Raw genomic sequence first — 19,570 nt, 5'->3', positions numbered from 1 at the left:
TCTTTTACACCTACATACTTCACAGGTCATGCCAGGTCTCAAATTCCCGTGTTGTCAAAGGAAAGACCTCGGACTAGACGGCTTTAGGTCCATCCTTGGGGTTCCTTCTTGTTAGGCAGTCTACAGAATGTAGGGCCTGGAAAGTGAGGGGGAGAGAGTTGATTGCGACGGAAGAGAGGAAACTGCTAGTTAACTACCTGCGAGGGGCATGCGGCACTAAGGTGAGGCCTAAGGCCACCACAACACTTCTAAATTTCAATGTTGGAAAAATATGGTATTAGGCATACTATATGTAAGCATACACTGACATCTTACTCGGTCTTTCTTATTCCGTTCGTGAAAATTGGGAAGCAGGGTGGCCCGGCAATCAAAACAGATCACTAGTGATATCCAGGAAATCCTGCCCTGTAAGGACAATGTCTCCCTCTCCTTGTGCCGGCGGTCTTCCATACACTGCAACAAATGGTAGTGTGAGCGGGGCACTAGTCACGCCATTAGCGGAAATCTCGACCTCGTGTGCGTAGTATGCTTGCTGCAATGCTGCAACACTGCTGGCTGTTGGACTAGTGGGGGGACGTTCGGACTTTGTTAGCACAAGGTTGGAATGTATGCCCTTATGAAGGGTCACGAGCTGTTGACAGCGAGTCAGGAAAAGAGAGAGATCAGCAATGCAATAGTATTCTAGCTAACTGCTGATGATCACCGTGATGATGATGATTGTGGGTGATGATGATTGTGGGTGATGATGATTGATGAGAAAGGGGAAAAGAAGAAGAGAGAGGAGAGGAGAGGAGACTATCTGGTAGTTGACATGTGACAGTCCTGACAAACAAGGTCATGTGCTACGATCCCAGCAGCTGTTCGGTGGCGCCAGCTGTCATACTTCGATAAAGTCTCTATCTTTTCGTTTCGTAATAGAGATGACCAAGACGCTTCGAACCTCGCCGGAAGAGTTAGACAGCCACCATATAGCATCTTGTCTAAGCTGAGATAACGATTTAGATAGCCCCGTCTCAATAGTGAGGGTTGGCTAGCCGGGAGGGAGCCCGGGGGCAGACGGGCGGCAAGATGGCGGAAGAAATCCCTGGTCAGCTTGTTTCCCCTTGTTCGCCGTTGGCTTATAGTTACGTCGTGGTAGCCACCCACTTCCTGCTAGTTGTCGACACAAGTCCCATTGCGATAACTAAGAGATCTTGTTTTTTGGATGTTTCTTCTTAGGGTCTTTCTAGTTGTCTTTCTAGTTGTCTTTCTAGTTGTCTTTCTAGTTTTCTTTCTAGATATCTCCTTATATGTCCTTTTATATATATTTTTTATATACATATAAAGGCGGCAAAAAACATAAACCACATAGATCACATTTCTATATATAGGTATTATAAGAGATTTGAATAGCGTCAATATTTGTTACGTATTTTCTAAGGCATTAATATCATTGACCTGATAATGTACATAGGTATTTAGGCATTATAAGGCATCATCTAGGTTCAATATTACTACTAACTATATCTAATCCCGAGTTTAGTTTTTGTAAAGTGGGAGTAGGTTCAAATTACTGCCTAGCAATATAAACCAATAAGAGAGTTATGTGACGGTATCCCTATAACTAGTCGCCCGTACATAATACCGATCGTGGCGGTCCGAGGGTTTCAATGTCCCAAATTTCTTTCTTTCTACTTGACAGAAATCTGGCCGTATGACAATAGTATATGGTATGGATGGCTGATATTGAGAACTCTAACTAACTATGACTAACTGTATTATGCAATTTTGTATTGTATGTGTAAATCCACGTATTCAACTTAGTATTCGACAACTACTTCCTACCTATTCTAGAAGTTATAGAACTCAACGATGCCGGAGACACAACCGATGGCCACAGTTCTTCCTGAGATGTCAAATGCACGTAGTCCGGCAGGTCGGTGTTCAGGGGGTAACCACAAGACCCTAGTTCCATCTTGTGTTATCCAGGACAGGTCTCCGCTGAGGCCATACCCATATGGCTTTGGTACATAGTTTGAGTCATTGGAGCTTGTCGAGGCACGTACCAGATCCCTAATATCGAACTTGCCAAACCCAGTGTGGAGTAAGTATAGGTCGGTGTCATCGAACTGAAGGAAGCCACTGGTTTCAATAGGGAAATTTAAGATACACTGGCCAGTGGTTGGATTTGATACAACGATTCGATGGTCCGATGCAGATGCAAGTAGGCGTCCATCGCAAGACCAGGAAACTGTCGAAGCTGTGTTGGTATGCTCTCTGCAAATCGAGACCTCTTGACCGGTAGTCGCATTCCACACCCGAATGGTATGATCCCTTGATGCTGATGCAATTTGACGTCCGTTGGGAGACCAGGCAATATCATCAACCACGTCGGTATGCCCTCTAAAAGCCAAGAACTCACGACTATTAGTCGGATTCCACACTCGAACTGTCTTATCATATGATGATGATGCGAGTTGAGTTCCTTTGGGAGACCAGGCAATGTCTGTAACACCGTAGCGATGTTCCCCGCAAGGCGTGCCCTGTCCAGTAATCGGATCCCACACGTGGACGACGCCATCATACAATGTTGATGCATATTTATTTTCATCGTGATTCCCGAAAAACTTGCATCGTATGCCATTATGGCCTTCGAGAATCGTGCACTCGCCGGTAATTCTATTCCACGACCGAATGGTTGCGTCCATTGATTCTGATATCACTTTGGCTCCATCGTGACTCCAGGTAATCGATTGCACAGGTCCATTATGGCCCCTTTTGGTTGGCTGAAATTTGATTGTTGTGTCCCATATTTTGACGGTCTTGTCATCGGACCCGGAGGCAAGGTGCCTTCCATCTGGAGACCAGGATAAAGAGCAAATATTGCCACTATGGCCCTCAAGGGTAACGGTGCACTCCATGGTATGTGAATTCCAGACCTTGACAGTCGTATCATAGGACCCTGATGCAATTTTGGATCCATCTGGAGACCAGGCTATCGCTTCAACCCACCCTTTATGGCCATGGAGTGACATAATCTCCCACGTTTTGGTATCCCATACTCTGATGGAACCATTAGCCGAGCTCGAGGCAAACCGACTACCATCCAAAGACCATTCTATGGACCTGACCCATTCAGAACTCGGAATGGTACGGAGGCACTTCATGGTACTTGCATCCCACAACCTGATGCCTCCATCCTTTGAACCTGATGTGAGTTGAGTCCCATCTGGCGACCAGGCCAACGCCCAGATAGCCCCCGTGTGGCCCTCCAGCATTGGTACCAAGATGGCGGTAGTTGGATCCGCAATCCAGATAGACTTATCTGATGCCAAGGCGAGTCGACGTCGATCATACGACCAGGCCATGCAAGAAAGGTCGAGTGAATGGTCCTCAAACTTTGATTCAGATTGCCTGGTAGCTATATTCCAGACCTTGATAGCACTTTTCGACAGCGCAGCGACTTGGGTGTCATCTAGCCACCAGATTGAAGATTTTGAAGGTCCATCCACTTCGAGGACGAGACTGCGGTCGTTAGTACCCAAATTCCATATTCTGGCGCTGCTGTTGGTCATTGAAGCGAGTCGACTTCCATCCTGAGACCAGGCGATAGAGACGACCCCATCGTTGTGACCTTCTAAGGTTTGAAGACATTGGCTCCAAGCCCTCTCCATCAGCGGCAATCTCTTATTCAAGGCTCCTCCAATCACTCCGTCATAGTACCCTTGTCGCGTGATACTATCCATGGGGCTAAAGATGAGAGATGAATGGTAAACCTGAAGTGGGCTGCTTTCAATGGCGACCTTGGTGTACTGGACAAATCGGATGGCATCCCTAAGTTGGTATATCAAGGGTTCTGACCTTTCATATGTCCATTTCTATGTCAATGTCAGTATGGAACATAATTCTCAACCCAGCCTGGTAAATGCATACCTCGATCAACTTTTCCAGTTTTTGCAAGGATGCAATGGCACCAGGAATGCTCTTGAGGATGCTCATGGCCTCTAACCAACAAAGATAGCTCTGACAAAGAAACGAATACACGGATTCTCCTCCTTGGAGGGCTCTCTCAGTGTCATCGATCCTACTGCATATGATGTGGTCGACCCAGTAGACACATGCATAGCGTACTGCAAGTAGGGGATCTGGATTTGGCGGCTGGACCTGCTCAATCGGATAACCAGGTGCACTCAAACCATAGACATCGCTTCTCAACGTTCTTCCTATAAGTTGTAGCGACTTGGAGAATAGATCGTAATGTACCCTCTCCTTCCCATCGGGATATATCTTGCTGGATGTCTCATCCTTCGTGAGAAAGTCTTTTGCTGATTGGTGAATCAAGAAGATTGTGCCATCCTGAACAGATAGGAAAGAGCCACAAAGTCGAACTAGATCGAGTGCGTCATTGACATCACCACGCACTTCAATGTAGACCATCATTTCCTCCAGCGTGATGGGGCGGAGAACAGTCGTGACAAGGCCCAGAATAGACAAGCACGTCTCAGGATCAGATGAGCTGTTAATTTCGGAAATTTGGCTCATCATGCGCTTGTAGATATTCTCAAGACCAGGAGGAAATTCTCCAAGTTTCTCCATAACACTCCCCAATCTACTGGCTTTGGCAAGCTCTTCGCAAACCAAGGCTACCCAGAGAAATGTGTCATTGGCATTCTGAAGTAGATGGTCCTTGACATCTTTCCAAACCTCGGGTTTCCTGGGAATTGCGTCGGCCAATTTTTTGACCTTATAATCGATGAAGAAGTGAACGGCCTTTGACAAGGTCACTTCGTTCAACTCCAGCTGAAGTGTCATTTTCGTTACCCGGCCGAGAGATAGCTCAATTTCCACCCAGTTCCGGCTCGAGACGATCCATTTGACCTTTTCATGAGCCGACGAATGCTCAACAATCAGGTCAAGAAGGAATTGCCGATCTTCAATACATTCATCAAGCCCATCAATGACGAAGTAAGTTGGGTGTAAAGTCGGATCATTGAGGATCCTTGCTAAGGTCTCCACCAAGGCGACCCAAGAATTATGGCCATCAAAGGAATTTTGGAAGTGATTCGTTAGTGAAGGCTGCTGCTCCACAAGCATAAAGATTAGTCCTCGTAGAACTGCAGAGAAAGTGTTAAGGCTTTCCTCGCTAGCTCGACAAAAGAAGAACGCAATATTGGGGTCACCAGTAAGTACTGGAGAAAGCTCATTGATGATTCCACAGAGTAACATTGTTTTTCCTTTGCCAGGATCCCCTTTGACCCATAGAAGCTGACCTGAGCTAGCGTTCTTCCACCTCTTAAAGTCTTCGTTATCAATCACCCAACCATATGATTTTTCGAGCAGGCCGCCTTTACGCTTCTCAAGGGATTGTTTCTCCAGCGAAGGGTCGGTAGCCTTTAGCGTTCCCAGCACACGACGTTTTTCGGACTCATACATGTGCTGTTCAATTTTCTGTGCGTAACTGGCAATATCCTGGAGTTGCTCGCGTGATTCTTGAGCCTCCTGTTTGAGGTCACGAAGGTGCTGTAGATTTAACCGAAAGTCCTGTAGTTTTAACACGGCTGCAGCTTGGTGGAAATTCCTGTCGAGTGTCTTCTCTTCCTCTTGGATTATTTTCAGCAGACCGCTCCAGTCGTCATAATCGACCACACTCCGAAGGAAGTTCTTTCCGGCGTTGCGATTGAACTTCATCACACTCTGCACCTGGTAGTCAATCACAAGTTTATATAAACCTTTCAATTGCTCCTTCAGCTTAGCCGTTATATCATCATGCCGAATGTCGGACGGTAGACATGTTTCCATCGCGATGTAGTATCGAATTTGCGACGAGACGTACAGAAACCCCGTATTATTTTCACCATCAGTCTTATATGGGCTGGTTAACAAAGGAAGAAGAAGGGATGTGCATGCCATAGCAGCGGGCGCATAAGGAACATCTCTGAGTGCGTCTTTGGCGTAATTCTGAACCCATTCTATGCCCATCCCGAGCTTTCCTATCGACTCTTGCCACACAATTTTCTTTCCGAAGAACGTCGCTTGCTTTCCCTCTTGCATTTTTTTAAAGCTGGACTCAGCAATATGCTGTAGCATTTCACGACGTTCTGATATATTGAGTTGGGGAATATTGTTGGAATTATCCGGATCTCGTGCTCGCTGTATCGGAGTTCGCTTGTCTATACAGTGATGTTAGCATTTTGGCTCCGGACGATCAAGAATTTTGTTGGCTACCTTCGTCGAGTACTCGTGATAAGATGCATTCGTACTCAAACAAAAGTTCAGGCTTTTCTGCCTTCAAAAGATCATAGGCTTCGTCCCACAGAGTAAAATTCTCAGGTGAGCCTCTTCCAGTGTCAGCTTCTGGCTCTGGACTAGAACTATTTATCGGCACGGCATTCTTGCCCGAATAGAAGCGCATGTGTTCTTTAGAATGGACCGTCAGTTTACCTCCATCAAAGCTGGGAGGGAAACCTTACTCTTTGTGCGTTCCAAGCCTCTCTGAAGGCTTTGCCTCAATGAAAACTTTTCATTTCTGCTCTCCATTGCAGTTGATTTCTCCCAATTTGTATCTCCCCCTTTTTCTTTCCCTTTCTTTTGGCGGGCGTGGTCTTTGCATGCAGTTAAAAGAAATGATATGGAGGGACTAGTCGCTCATGGCTTGGTGGTTGAGAGAGCAGTCTTCCTGGAATGGTAGAGAAATGTTTTACTCTAGAATAACTCGTCACGTACTCCGTATAAGATGCACTGCTAGCTCAGTGACAGCGCATGAAGCTGCATAGGTGCCCAATGGACCTTTTTCGTGCGTCCAAGACCAATCAGTTAACGCCGAAGTTAAAGCCATGCAGAACCCCCTGAGCAGCACCAACTTGGAATGCTCTCATGTCATAATGAAAATTCTCAATACGAGGATTTGGCAATTGATGTATGCAAACATACGACGGGCAGTGCCACCAGGCGCAGACTCACGAGCCAGCTATATTAGACTATATCAAAGGGGAATATGCTACAACATAGTTCATAACAGTAAATTCCACAGATCAACACTAACACCAAATCTATCTTAGTGTCTCGATCTGGTGTCAAGAAGAAAGAAACAGTATTCAAATGTCTCACTCGATAGTTGATATAACAAACATAAAAGAAGTCACAGCAAAATCATGCTAATTGCTTCCATTCAGATTGCTCTAGTTAGGCAATGGGATAGATGAGTCAGGTCAATCAGTCTTATGACTGTACTTACCACTGAAGACCTCTGGACATGGCCCAGGATACAATTCGTCGTTTGAAGTTAACGACATGCTCCAAAGTTCTCCGAAACGGCCACAAGGAGTTGAAATTGAACGAAGCGGGCAAACCAAGTATTTATATAGGGGCTACATACTACAAGAAATCCTGTGATTTTCCAACCGAACAAAGCTTACACACATAGATCCCAATAACTGGCCTTGAAATCATATCATTCGTCATGGCCAAGCATATAAACTCATCTGCGCCATACAACCTCATCAAGAAACATTTGGATACCGCAAACAAGGCATTGAAACCCGGCCGAAACAGTCCAGTAAGAAAGAAGAAGATGTTATATCTTCATCCAAAAGTATAAACGACTATAGGAACCAATCTATCCAGGCTAAGATTCTTCATACCGCACTGTAACCGCCCCGCGAGCCCGCTCCTTGCAGGGTATTGATCACCCGACGGAGCCAGTCCTGGAAGAGATAGGGGATATCACGAATGGTGTCGCCGTGAGGGAGGAGATCCCAACCGCGGGCGCCGTAGCGGTTGTAGTTGAGCCAAGAGCCAAAGATGAGGTAGGCAGCGATGCAGAGGAAGGCACTGGATAGATTGATTAGCAGGGTGTTTTCAATGCAGAGGCAGGAACATCCTAGGAACTAAGAGGAAAAAACAACTCACATGATAATCAACCAGGTGAAGAAACCCCAGCTGTTGGAACCGGGAGCATCACCCTTCTCCTTCTCGTACTCGTCACAAGCGTACTTTGTGCGCCAATCCAGTCTCAGGATGTAGGTATCATCATCAGACGGACCAAAGCTCTTGAACTGCAGACTACTGCTGCTGTTTCCCGCCGGCGCACCACCTTCCTCGCCCTCCGCTCTCCGTCGTCGCTCCATCGTTTCCGGGTCTGCTTCAAGCGTGTGCAGGCCCTCCAGTCCAGATCGCTCGTGGTCACACTGGAATTCAATGATAGCGCCAGCCTTCTTGGCCTTCTGGTCATTTCCATCTCCCTTGTATGAGCCGCCTTCCAGCTTCACGCGCAATCCTTCGGTCTCGGGGTCGATATCCTTCAATCGCTTCAGTTCTGGGTTCTTGGAGCCTTGGCCGACGGGATCGAGGCCGACGATCGGGAACCCGAATGTAGAGCCACCATTTCCGTCCTTAGCTATTCGGTGCACAAATCCACAGACTAAAAACAATACATCAATTAGCGTGATCACCCCCAAACAGAAGACCCCTTCAACATGGTGGTGTGGTCGCGTCATCTCGGGCAGAACGTACTGTTTTTGCTAGTCCCGCACGTCGCATCCTCGTACCGGGCAGAAGCCCCGAGAATATTGCAAATATTCAATCGGTAAGTTGTATTCGTGACGAAGTCATCCGTGGTGACGCTGTGAGTCAGCTCATGGACGCCTTTTAGGGGACTGAGATCGTATTTGTAACTGTCGATCTTGATCTGCGCGCAGTCGAAGCCGGACGCGGATGCCAGGCTTGATAGGAGTGTGGAGAGGAGTAGTGAAACTCCGCCTGATTGCATTCGCATTTTGATCAATGTGGTGTTGGACTGGCAGAGTCGCGCAGGGTTGGGTGGAAGGAGGACGGATGAAAGCTGGGATGAGGCTTTCGCGCGGGAGGGAGCTCGATAGCTCAGGTGGAGATGGTCACGAGGACAGATGTACACAAGACAAATGTGACCAGTAAGTAGGTTTAACCCGAAATTGGAGAGATCTGGTTATTGGTTCGAAGGTCTCCCTGTGAAGTTGAAAAGTGACGATGACGGGGATGTTCCTGCGGAGGTGTTTCGTTTCTCCGGTGGCGGTGTTTTGACAACTAAGAAAGGTGATGCCTACACTCAACTCGGAAGAAGATGCCTTGAAGTTCTGGAGTATTTAGAACTATTAATGGAGTTTAGGTGACTTTTTATCAAAATGGTTTTTTTATATTCTTCATAGAAATAAGAGCGACTATGATGTCACTCCAAGTACCCGACCTACCCAATCCTGATATATATAAAGGATAAAAAGAAGAATAGAAGCAAAATAGAAGAGAAATAAAAAAGAACTAATACATCCAGGAAAGAAGTAGAAATAAGAGCTGATAACTCTACACCCTGTAAATGTACTATATAAATACTCTCTCAGCTCCAAATATCAACTCATCTCATCGCCACGCACAGACCACCCACTCAAACCCGATATCAAACGCGCAAACCAACCAACCCGCAACGAGGACAAAACAGAATCCCAAAACACAAAAGAACAGACAAATCCCTCGTTTAAATCCAACCAAATTCCCCCTCCAAGACAGCCAAAATGGTGCAGCCGCGTATGGTAAGCCAAACCCCCCCCACCAAGCTCAAGCGCGACAAACCCCACCAAAGCCGAAGCTCTCAAGCTAACCTCGCCAACGCGCAGCTCACAAAGGCGGATGAGACATCCGCCAATGATGAGAATGAAGTCCGTCGTGAGGATCAGGAGAAGATTAACCGGTTCAGTCGGCTGCATCAGCGTCAGACTGTGCTTGACGAGCAGTTGAAGGGGAAGCAGGTATGGAGTTTTGATTATTGTTTTTGAGGACCTTGTCTTCTGTTATGTATTGGATATGCTGCTAACTGGTTTACAGAAGGATAAGGAGGACTTGGAAGAGGTTTCAATGGAATTGGAACTTGCTGATGAAGATGAGCTTGTGCCGTAAGGAATACCCTCTTCCTATCTCGTTTTTTTTTTCCCTTTCCTTTTTTATATATGTTCGGTTTTTAGATCCTCGTCTTGGAGGATTGGAAAGAAACCGAAGAATCAAAGAGGAAGAAAATAAAAGAGATCATCACTAACAGCGCCATCTAGGTACAAAATCGGCGACTCATTCTTCCAACTACCTCTATCAGACGCGCAGGGAATGCTCTCTGCATCAACAGAGAAGATCGACACAGATGTCACCAAGCTAGAGGACTCCATTGGTGAGCTGCGCGAGGAAATGCAGCAGCTGAAGGTTGCACTGTATGCGCGGTTTGGTCGAAGCATTAACCTGGAGACTTGATTGAGATGAATTTGGATGTATTACCACTCTTACTTTTTGTCTCTTGGGACTTGTTTCTCATTCTTTTCTATGATCTAGTCTGAAAAATGGGGAGGCTTGACAATCTGCACTTGTTGTCTAGATTAAATACGTGGAATGGATGAACTTGATCATAGGTTAGATGCCATGGCATGTGCTTCATACATGCTCATGACCATGAGTACATGGAGGTGGAAATATGTAGATGGAGGTGGAAATTATAAGTCAGATGAGGACCACAGCTCGTCAATATCATTCAAACAAAACATAATAGTCAAGAGGTATCTAAGAAGGCGAGAGAAGAAAATAAGGAGAGAAGAAAAAAAAAGATAAAAAAAAAAGGAATCGCCAAGGAAAACAAGTAGGCAAAACAAATGGTTCCACCAACCTGTGGCATATATTTAGGAACGGCACAGGGATTCCCCAATAATCAACACAGATAACGCCTATTCACCGGTGCAGTCATGCCCGATCAACCGGTTGGGGGTATTTGACCAGTTCACCGATCCAAGACCAATGTAAGGGAGATTCAAATCAATAAAACTTATGTCATGGTCACACCTCTGTTCACCGATGATGCCATGGGCCTCGTCCAGGAGGGATGTATATATGGCGCGCGTATGTGTGTTTTCTTATGTGTTTCCTGTGTGCGAAAGTTGGTAGATCAACGGAACTTGGCACGGCAGCGGCCCATGATCTCGTTCTGGCAGACCAGTTCGGCGCTGAATTCACTGCCATCTAGCGTAAGGTAAATGTCGAAGTAGACACGGTAGAAGATGCCCTGGGGTGTGTCCATGCGCTCGAAGTCGGTCTCGAGGTTCTTGCGTGATAGATCGGAGGTGAGTGTAACGACTTCCTTGATGCCTAGGGAAAGTATTAGTAATTTGCACAAACCTTGGGAAATGTAATCTCTCAACTTACGTGGATCCTTGGTGTACTCGGGGCAGACATCCTCGTCACAGGCATATAGCACATCCTCGTACATGAGGGTGGCACCAGGTGCAACTTGGCGGAAGAAGCTGACCTTGACTGGCTCGCCAATCCTGACACGCTCTCCCCTTTGGACGAAAATCTGACGGGTGTACTTGCATCGATCGCGGCCGTCCAAACTGGGCACACGGTACTGTTCCGGGTGATAGCCCTCCTTGAATGGTTGAAGCGTGGCCATAAGGTAGTGCCGACGTGCTACACGGTGTGTGACGACCCGCTCGGTAATACCTGCGGTGACTGCACCCTTGACGATCGCAGCCACCGAGTCCATCGGGCGGACAACCTTTGACTGATACTGTGGCGGCACATGGAGCTTGATCTGCTGGAAGAGGTATTCTGAAGCACCAAATCCACCGACGACCAGAACATTCTGCAAACTCGTTAGCTTTGCACTCAAGACTCGACCGGGATACCCTCACCTGGATCAGACGGTTCTGTGCTTGAATGGCGATGATCTGGTTGCGGACCAACTCGAGGATACGGTTGACAACAGGCTCAAAGCACTGGAGGATCTCCTCGTTCATGAATGTCATGTAGCCCTCCTCAATACCAGCATCGGGGAAGTCGGCCTCAATACCCACGTCCACTGCCCATTTTTGTCCGTTGTTGCGGAAGTCGGCCTTGATACGGTTCTCAAAGTCCATGATACACTTCGCGTAGACCTTGCCCGCCGTCCGAGAGCCATCCGGCAGCTTCATCTTCCGAATCTTTGCGCGCAAGATGTTACTGAAGTTCCGATTCAGGGCCGTTGAACCACACGAGTCACCAGACCCGGCAGTACATTCCATCACACTGAAGGGCTGCTCTTCCTCGACTTCATATGCGATCAAATCCACGGTACCACCACCGCAATCCACAATCAAAATAGCATCGCCCACCTTCAAGTTGAGCAGTCCGCTCTTGGCACAGAACAATGCCGCTGCCTCGGGCTCTGACACTAGTGTGAGACGGTTATCGTTCTCGTCGCGCAAGAAGCCAGCTTGAATGGCAGCAGTCCGCGTCGCGGCCTTGCCGGCGTCGTTCCAAATAGCCGGTACCGTCAGATAGTATCGGATATTGCGCTCCTCGCGCGTGAACACCTCGCCCAGTGCCTTTTGCAGCTGAGCGCGAATGGCTTGTCGTAGCTTGAAGAGGTAATCGGCAGCGACATCGATTTCGGACTTGCCCGGGGGAGGGGAGGCAGGTTGATGGGATCAATGTAGGTGTTTCCGGAGAGCATCAGCTGGAGTTTGAACCACTCGACTTTCTGCACTTGGGGCTTGGGGTATCCAGTCGGGGCGAGAGCGTCGGCGATATCGGGGCCCCATCCTACTACCTTTTGGTATTGGTCGTAGTAGAGGACGGTGGGAATCTAGTAGGGAAGCCCATTTGTCAGGCTCGCGTTCATGGAGGGTACTTGTTTTGGTCACGCTCACCTTTTGTTTTGCGTGGGTTCCGGCTCCGGGCCATTCCGTGATAATGTCCTCGCTTGCCTGGTTGTTGGTCGCGAATGCGTATGCGACACCTGAGAAGGTCGTACCGAAGTCAATACCGACAATCAGTTGGGCCTTGCTCCGACCCCCACCCTCGACCTCGACCGCAGGGTTGCGCCCTGGATACTGAGTGTTGGACAGTGAAGGTGCGATACTTGGAGCCATCGGCTGCTGCTGCTGCATACCATAACCCGGTGGGCCGTGCAAGGGAGCATTTGGGTTGTATTGGAGGTTTGTGGTGATGGGTGGAGGTTGTTGTTGACCATGAACCATTGGACTGGTTGGTCTGTTGTTTGTGTAACTTGGCGGTCGGCCTAACTGAGGCTGTGGCTGCTGAGGATTCATTGGGAGACTTGTTGTTGATGAGCTGTGACCAGATGGGGGTGGGGAACTAGGGGCGGGAGGGATAATCGGGGTGGAATTAGGAGGAGGTTTATGTTTGTTCCTAAAGCCAAATGACTTAAATCGGGAACTCATGAGGTCCATGTGAGGCAACAAGAAAGGGAAAAAGAGCAGGAAATGGGAAGGGGGGGAGAAAAAGATGAAAGAGGGGGGAAAGTGAGGCTGAGGGTTTACGGTAAATTGTGGAGATCAAAGAGACTTGAAAGAATGACAAACTGATTACATTTAACTAGTTACTCCGTACCTAGTAGATAGTTAGATAACTACATATTAACTAGTTATATATATATCAGAAATTAGAAATTAGAAATTAGAAATTGACGATTATAGTCCCGAATCTCTGGTTGACTTTATATTTAGATAGGCTTTGTTTATAAGGATGTTATAGTTATGATACTAGTTAACTTTGTATACAACATATACTCCGTACTCGTACGGAGTACTCTATGTTGTATATGGATAGAAATCTCCAAATTAAATGATTATTTTGAAATATTTAATTCAATCTCACCGTTTACCTTGGCGCCCACCTCCTCGCGGGGTGGTACTACTACTACTCCCTACTACTAGTAGTAGTAGTAGTAGTAGTAGTCGTAGTAGTAGTAGTAGGGAGTACATCTTGATGAGATACGTGAACTATTCAGAACATATTTTCGAGTCTGCATTTTTCCTAATCCAACAATAATAATCCTCAGGACCCTTAGGTTACTTCTTTGTTCGGAGTTTTGGCCCCCAACGGGTGAAAACAAAAATAAATTTAGCACAGCCGATGTCTCCAAATTACAGGGGCTTGTCCACTTTCCCACCAGCCCCCAAATTTAAACTACCACTTTTCGCATCACCCAGTGAGATGGCTGATACAGATTCTGAAGCATACTGTTAGGATCCTGAATGTAGCCGCAAGCCTTCCGATCTCCACGCTTTTCTAGGCGGAAGCCCATACGCGCCACAAGGCTCAGCACTTCATCCTCGGATAACTCCACATTGCCCGGCTCGCCAATCCCAGCCCCCTCGTATTCGGAGCCACTTCCTCTACGGGAGTGGCCGTCATCGAAATGCCATAGTAATGGACCCACGTTAATCCAGAGCCCATTGGGTTTGAGGCTGTGTCGGATCGTCTCGATGTATCTAATAAGGTTTGGAGCTGTATCAATGAAGAAAACTGTCGTGACCGCATCAAACGTCTCGTGGTTGCTCGGTTGGGTGTACAATACAGTGAAATCTGCTGCGGACATGGACATTGTACCCAAGCGGCGACCAGCACTCGCAGCCTCCTGCATGGCGAATCCGGGGTGTGTGTCAGGAATCATAACTTGCTGGAGTTGCTGTGCTCGGGATTGGAGATTGGAGAAATGCAATGCGAAAGGATGAAGGGCGTGCTTTGCCGGCCCGTCAGTGTGGTTCAGAACCCAGCTACTGGCGAGCAGCTGGTGGTAGGAGATCTCATTTCCCTCGGCGTCATAGCCTGCCATACAGATTTCGAACACTAACCGGCCCAGGCCAGCACCAGGAACCAGAACACGGATTTCCTCTGCGTTATCACGCCGCGTCTTGAACTCCTCGTTGAGAACCTGGAGCACGGGATCATAGCAGACTTCTCTCTCGGGTCGTCCTTCGGCACTCCAGTCACGATAGAACTGGCGTATCGTTGAGTGCGCTTTGTTGACATCTGATGAAGTCGCTATGTCATGCCAATTTTTAGTAGGATCGGTGCTGTCGGGGTTTGCAGGAAGACCAAATGACTGGAGACCCAGCGCTAGAATTGCATCGGCGATATCGGCGTTGGTGTCAATGGCATCATCCACCTTATTGAAGTTATCGAGGATGGAGAATGGAGGTTCCGAGAGCATCTGCCAGTGTGCTGAGGGCAGGGCATAGAAAGCTTGCCGTCGACGATGAGTAGTATTCATATGCGCAGTTCGCCGATATTGTCTGTGTATGGGTTAGCCGAAACCATTGCGACTGTATCAAGGCAATTGGTTGTTTCAATCCGATTCAAAAGCTACAATCTTGGAAGCCAAAAAGACATATCCTGTAATAAACTGTCTACTCACGTACCTGAATGAGTCAAACGCAGCAAATAGCACCCTACGTTCTTCGGGATCAGCGAAAGGGTCGAAGTCCCCTCCCCAGCCGCTTTCCTCGCCGGTCTGGGGCTTTTGATGCTCAGATGCCATGTCCACGGGTGGAGGTTGTCAGACTAGCTCCACGTCTAACGCCGCTACTCAATGCTACAGGGTCACACACCAAAAAAAAAAAAAAAAGAATTGGCAGCGACAGAGAAGAAGAAGGAAGAGCGAGACCAGAGAAAGTATATGGAGGGGCAGACGAAACAAGTGGGCAATCTTTCCTAAGGCAAACAATGACTCCCATTGGGTAAATCGGCTTTACCGTGCTCCTCTCCGCCTCCTCATTTGGATTATAAATACTATAGAATAGATATACAGCTGCAGCCTACCTGGATATAGGACAATGTAGTAGGTGGGAAACGTAACTAAAATATGCCATTAACATAGAAATCTGCTAAAAGCTATTGTTATATCTTCAGGGGAAGAAGTTACAAAGAGGTAAAGAGAGCCCAAGTGATTTTCTGCCAGCACAATGGGAATTAAGTCACGCGTGGCTGTTGTGGCGCACCGTAACACTCCCAGGGCGGGGATTCGATATTGAATGTTCCGACTTTCTTCAACTTGTCTGAATACCATTCTCGTGTACATTTTCTTTTTAACAACATACTTCTTACTTTACACCGAAAACCAATAGAACAACCACTATGGCAACCGAAGCCCCACCAGCCGTTCCTTTGCCGGAGCTAGCTACTCCCAGCGTCAAGCCTCAAGAGATCTCCTTCACCTTGCCCAAAGCTTTGCATACAACAGCACATGTTCACTTGAACTTTTTGGGCCATTGTGCCATGGTATTCCTGGCCACCTCGTCGCCAGGTGATTCGGGCGGCTCAATCAAACCAATGGGAAGCTTCGTCTATGCGATGCCTGATGTAAGTACCCCATCTGCCAAGTTTGGAATTCTTTGTCATTTTCAAATAAACACAAAAGTCCTTTCATCTACCATACTGTATGGACAAGGGATGGCATCTTTGTTTGGCCCAACTCTGGAACACCTCTTCCCTGTTTGACTCGAAGTGTAATATGCACACAACCCAACTTCAAGCTCCAATCAGGCAGGGGACCTGTTGCGCTAAACGGATTTCCCAAACCTGATAGTTGGAATTTCCTTGTTTTTTTTTTTTTTTTTTTTTTTCAATAAAATGATTTGTGGTATGAGGCATGGCTGACATTTATATAGCGCACTTCACCTAAGTCGACAATATCAACAACACTCTACACATCACCATCTAGCATTGAATACACAACCCGCATAGCCAAAATCCTAGCTCGACGGTTCTCTATCCCGGTCTACGTTGGCTGCAGTATTGACCCACATGGCATGGGGTTGGAAGTTGCGGAGGAAATGGAAGGGCTGACCAAGATCGTCAACGTGATCATGGAGAAATGGGAAGAGCACAAGCAGGAGAAAGCTGAAAATATTGAATGAACTCAGTCGAACGAATTGTGCAGCTTTTGTTTCAATCGCTCAGTGATTAAAAATCACATACCTAATTGGAACCACTACTCGTTCGCCTGGTTTTGATAGAATTTTTCCTCTTTTTCTTTCTCACAGACACTGTCTTTACTATACCCTGTTTGAATGCTGCCTGGAAGGATTAGTGGTATCCGAAGGAGCATGGAATGACCTTCTACAATGACCGGTAATACGAGAGATAGCCTTCCCTACCTACTAGAACGCAGCCCAACTTTCCACTGATCTCAATACCAACCGACAAACACACCAAGACTAGCCTTAACAATAGCCCCCTGAAGAAAAGTACCACAGAGCTCTCTGTAATTGGTCATCTGCTCGTCAGCACGGAAACTCAAGGACAAACCCAAGTTCACAAAGCGGAGGATAAGCAACCTTTTATGGCGAACACTGACTGCAATTCAGCGCCTACAACGCCTACTGCACAGACTCCGGACTCCGGCGCTCCTCGATGCCACAAACTGGGGCGAATAATGCACCAGGGACAGATAAGACATGATCGTCGGGACAACCAACCTCATCATGTAGGGTAGGCTATTCATGCAGCTAACCAGTAGCTCGGGCTATGTCGCTACACTCGTTGAAGGAAAGGGCTAGTTCTTAAGCCGCCGTGTCCGCGTCGTAGAAGACAGGGATGAATACCCTGGATACATAAGCTTCTATTCTATTTCTGGTAGAGGTGCTTTGACTTCTTACCCAGAACTGCAAGCATGTGCGTGAGGCTTATGCGAGGCTGTTATCAATGACATTGCTGCAGACTCCGACAACCCACTAGTTTAGTCCCTCGGCTGGACAAAGCCGAATCTTGATCCGAAGATAAGCGTACAAAAAGCTTTTCCTGGGCTAATAGCGGGAGTGATTCTCGTAGCACATGCAGCATAGTCTAATTCACCGAACAAGGCGCCGGGGTATGTACTATGCGAGCGTATACTCGGGGCTGGCCGGCGTTTATCCAAAGTTGCGAGCGAGTAGGTTCTCGAACGACGTGTTGATGTTAGCGTTCGGGTATATATTACCCTCTGCATGTGGATGGTATGTTCCGACGGGCATAAGCAATCAAAGAACTCAGCTTGATTCGTCGAATCTAAGACACAATATAGCCAAGCTTTAATTGATGCATGTAAGAGTTTGCATGCACATTAATTTCCAGGATACGTACCACTAGTTATGTATCTATGTTGTGCTTATCACAGATATCAGGTTGCATCCTGTTGGACTCCGTATTGTGGACATGGATCCTTCAAACTCCACACCAGCATATGAACACTTGCATGGCCTCATATTGACTACTAACGAACCTATGACTAAACCCACGATGAGGGAAAAAATCCTAAAATTAAATTCTTTCCTAGAATACAAGTGAATAGGAAAAAAAAAACATCCCACTTCCACCATCTACTCGGTAAACAGCCCGAAACTTCTCAGGTCTTCAACGTAACCAGTCCATTCGATCTGAAACACAGCCGGGGACTAGTCAGTCTCGGGTTGACAACCGGTGACAGTTGACAAGCAGAGCAAATCGGAATGACTCGGTTAACGGGTGTTTCATCCCGATCGTTGTCCCGCTGTGGGGTGTTGATCCATGAGCAGAACAATTGAATTATTATCACATTACGTGTTTTGCATACAACATATGTATGTAGTCCATAGATTGAGTTATATTGTTCATACTGTATGTACGCCATTACCGAATTGATGGGCTGACCTGGTTATTCCAGACAGAGAGCTGTGTCTGCATTGGTTGAAATTGGTGGGGGGGACGAATATTACGCTTCGGGCGCCTAGGTATATTCCAAGGTATATTACTCTTTCTCGGCCGAGCTGCGTGTCCTTACCCATTTATGGACTACCGATCTCAACTCGGTTATAAGGTGAGAAGTCAACTACCGCGATCTGTATATGTTGTACAACAATACAATATCCAACATAAAATTAGAAATGGTGGCAATTGATAGTCGCCACATGGAAGTGTTCCAATTGGAGCCCTCCCAAATGAGAGGATACCAAATCAAAAGGCTGCATATCATAGTGGGGGAAGTATGGTACCTTGGTACACCGCAAGTTCCGACACCCAGGAAAGACCTCTGGACTAGTTTGAAGCTAGGCATCAACCAACTATGTTTCTGCATGTATCATTGGGTTAGGCTGGGGACATTCCATAGGTCCATGCTTTACACGTGCCATTGCTAAGCCCCTGCATACTATATGGAGAATAGTTCCGGCACGAACCGAGTAAACTGTCTTTCCGTTAGGGTTAAGCGTTTAGCTGCATTCACACAGACCTCCTGTATCCAGGGATTGGAACATGTTGGTCTTTGCCGAGTTGGGAATGATAGACGCTTTCAGGTGCCTTAGTTTTGAATTGACAACAATCAATTTTAAGTTCATCGGCAAAAAAAAAAAAAGAAAACATTTACTCCGTATAGTCACAAGGGATATGTTAGGGTTTCGGGCAAGTTCCTAACTCCTAATCTCTAACCGAGCGGGGAAAAGGAGGCTCGATGGCGACATTGGGGGCGGAGGATATCTAGATTGATTCCATAAGGTACAAAGTGTCGCGGGAGTCTTTTTTTTCCTCGCTTGATGATCCGACCGGAGAAATTCCGGGAATATATAGCCCCACATCTTATGATTATATAAGATTCTGCCAGTAAAAAAACAGCATATATTAAATTTATCTTTACAAATAATAACATATAATAAAGCTTTTGTTTCAGAGTTCTAGTAATGAAGAATACACCATGTTGTTCGCGAAAAATCAGCTTTGTATGCTATTTTATGGAGGTTATATTCATGGACACTACACGTTTTAGGTAGACGGTATAATGATACATTGGCGGTGA

At 46.9% G+C, this 19,570-nt stretch overlaps 7 protein-coding genes across 7 annotated transcripts; 2 read left to right on the top strand and 5 right to left on the bottom strand.

Annotated features, from left to right (window-relative positions):
* Positions 1-367: 367 nt before the first annotated feature.
* On the bottom strand, positions 368-1,175 carry N7516_005535 (uncharacterized protein; the record flags this gene model as incomplete). Its single annotated transcript, XM_057218255.1, is given in 3 exon segments — positions 368-563; positions 941-1,117; positions 1,129-1,175. 3 exon segments carry the CDS (start codon positions 1,173-1,175, stop codon positions 368-370), a joined length of 420 nt encoding a protein of 139 aa, XP_057080138.1.
* Positions 1,176-1,829: 654 nt separating this feature from the next.
* N7516_005534 (WD40 repeat-like protein) lies at positions 1,830-6,391 on the bottom strand (the record flags this gene model as incomplete). The annotated part of the gene is made up of 3 exons (XM_057218254.1): positions 1,830-3,857; positions 3,913-6,149; positions 6,205-6,391. 3 exons carry the CDS (start codon positions 6,389-6,391, stop codon positions 1,830-1,832), a joined length of 4,452 nt encoding a protein of 1,483 aa, XP_057080137.1.
* Positions 6,392-7,613: 1,222 nt separating this feature from the next.
* On the bottom strand, positions 7,614-8,752 carry N7516_005533 (autophagy-related protein 27; the record flags this gene model as incomplete). Its single annotated transcript, XM_057218253.1, has 3 exons — positions 7,614-7,809; positions 7,888-8,398; positions 8,491-8,752. The coding sequence occupies 3 exons, from the start codon at positions 8,750-8,752 to the stop codon at positions 7,614-7,616; spliced, it is 969 nt and encodes a 322-aa protein (XP_057080136.1).
* Positions 8,753-9,521: 769 nt separating this feature from the next.
* On the top strand, positions 9,522-10,245 carry N7516_005532 (tubulin-binding prefolding complex subunit GIM3; the record flags this gene model as incomplete). Its single annotated transcript, XM_057218252.1, has 3 exons — positions 9,522-9,755; positions 9,832-9,899; positions 10,053-10,245. The coding sequence occupies 3 exons, from the start codon at positions 9,522-9,524 to the stop codon at positions 10,243-10,245; spliced, it is 495 nt and encodes a 164-aa protein (XP_057080135.1).
* A 682-nt stretch (positions 10,246-10,927) lies between these two features.
* Positions 10,928-12,998, bottom strand: N7516_005531 (Hsp70 family protein; the record flags this gene model as incomplete). Its single annotated transcript, XM_057218251.1, has 5 exons — positions 10,928-11,127; positions 11,185-11,623; positions 11,673-12,367; positions 12,415-12,604; positions 12,669-12,998. 5 exons carry the CDS (start codon positions 12,996-12,998, stop codon positions 10,928-10,930), a joined length of 1,854 nt encoding a protein of 617 aa, XP_057080134.1.
* A 947-nt stretch (positions 12,999-13,945) lies between these two features.
* N7516_005530 (uncharacterized protein) lies at positions 13,946-15,304 on the bottom strand (the record flags this gene model as incomplete). Its single annotated transcript, XM_057218250.1, has 2 exons — positions 13,946-15,059; positions 15,186-15,304. The coding sequence occupies 2 exons, from the start codon at positions 15,302-15,304 to the stop codon at positions 13,946-13,948; spliced, it is 1,233 nt and encodes a 410-aa protein (XP_057080133.1).
* A 596-nt stretch (positions 15,305-15,900) lies between these two features.
* On the top strand, positions 15,901-16,682 carry N7516_005529 (proteasome assembly chaperone 4 family protein; the record flags this gene model as incomplete). The annotated part of the gene is made up of 2 exons (XM_057218249.1): positions 15,901-16,125; positions 16,434-16,682. 2 exons carry the CDS (start codon positions 15,901-15,903, stop codon positions 16,680-16,682), a joined length of 474 nt encoding a protein of 157 aa, XP_057080132.1.
* Between the last annotated feature and the right edge of the window lie 2,888 nt (positions 16,683-19,570).

This window comes from Penicillium verrucosum, assembly GCF_028828655.1.
Source record: "Penicillium verrucosum strain IBT 35672 chromosome Unknown utg000001l_segment0_segment0, whole genome shotgun sequence".
NCBI lineage: Eukaryota > Fungi > Ascomycota > Eurotiomycetes > Eurotiales > Aspergillaceae > Penicillium > Penicillium verrucosum.
The sequence above is the reverse complement of the archived record's forward strand: the minus strand, read 5'-3'. Positions and strand labels throughout refer to the sequence as shown.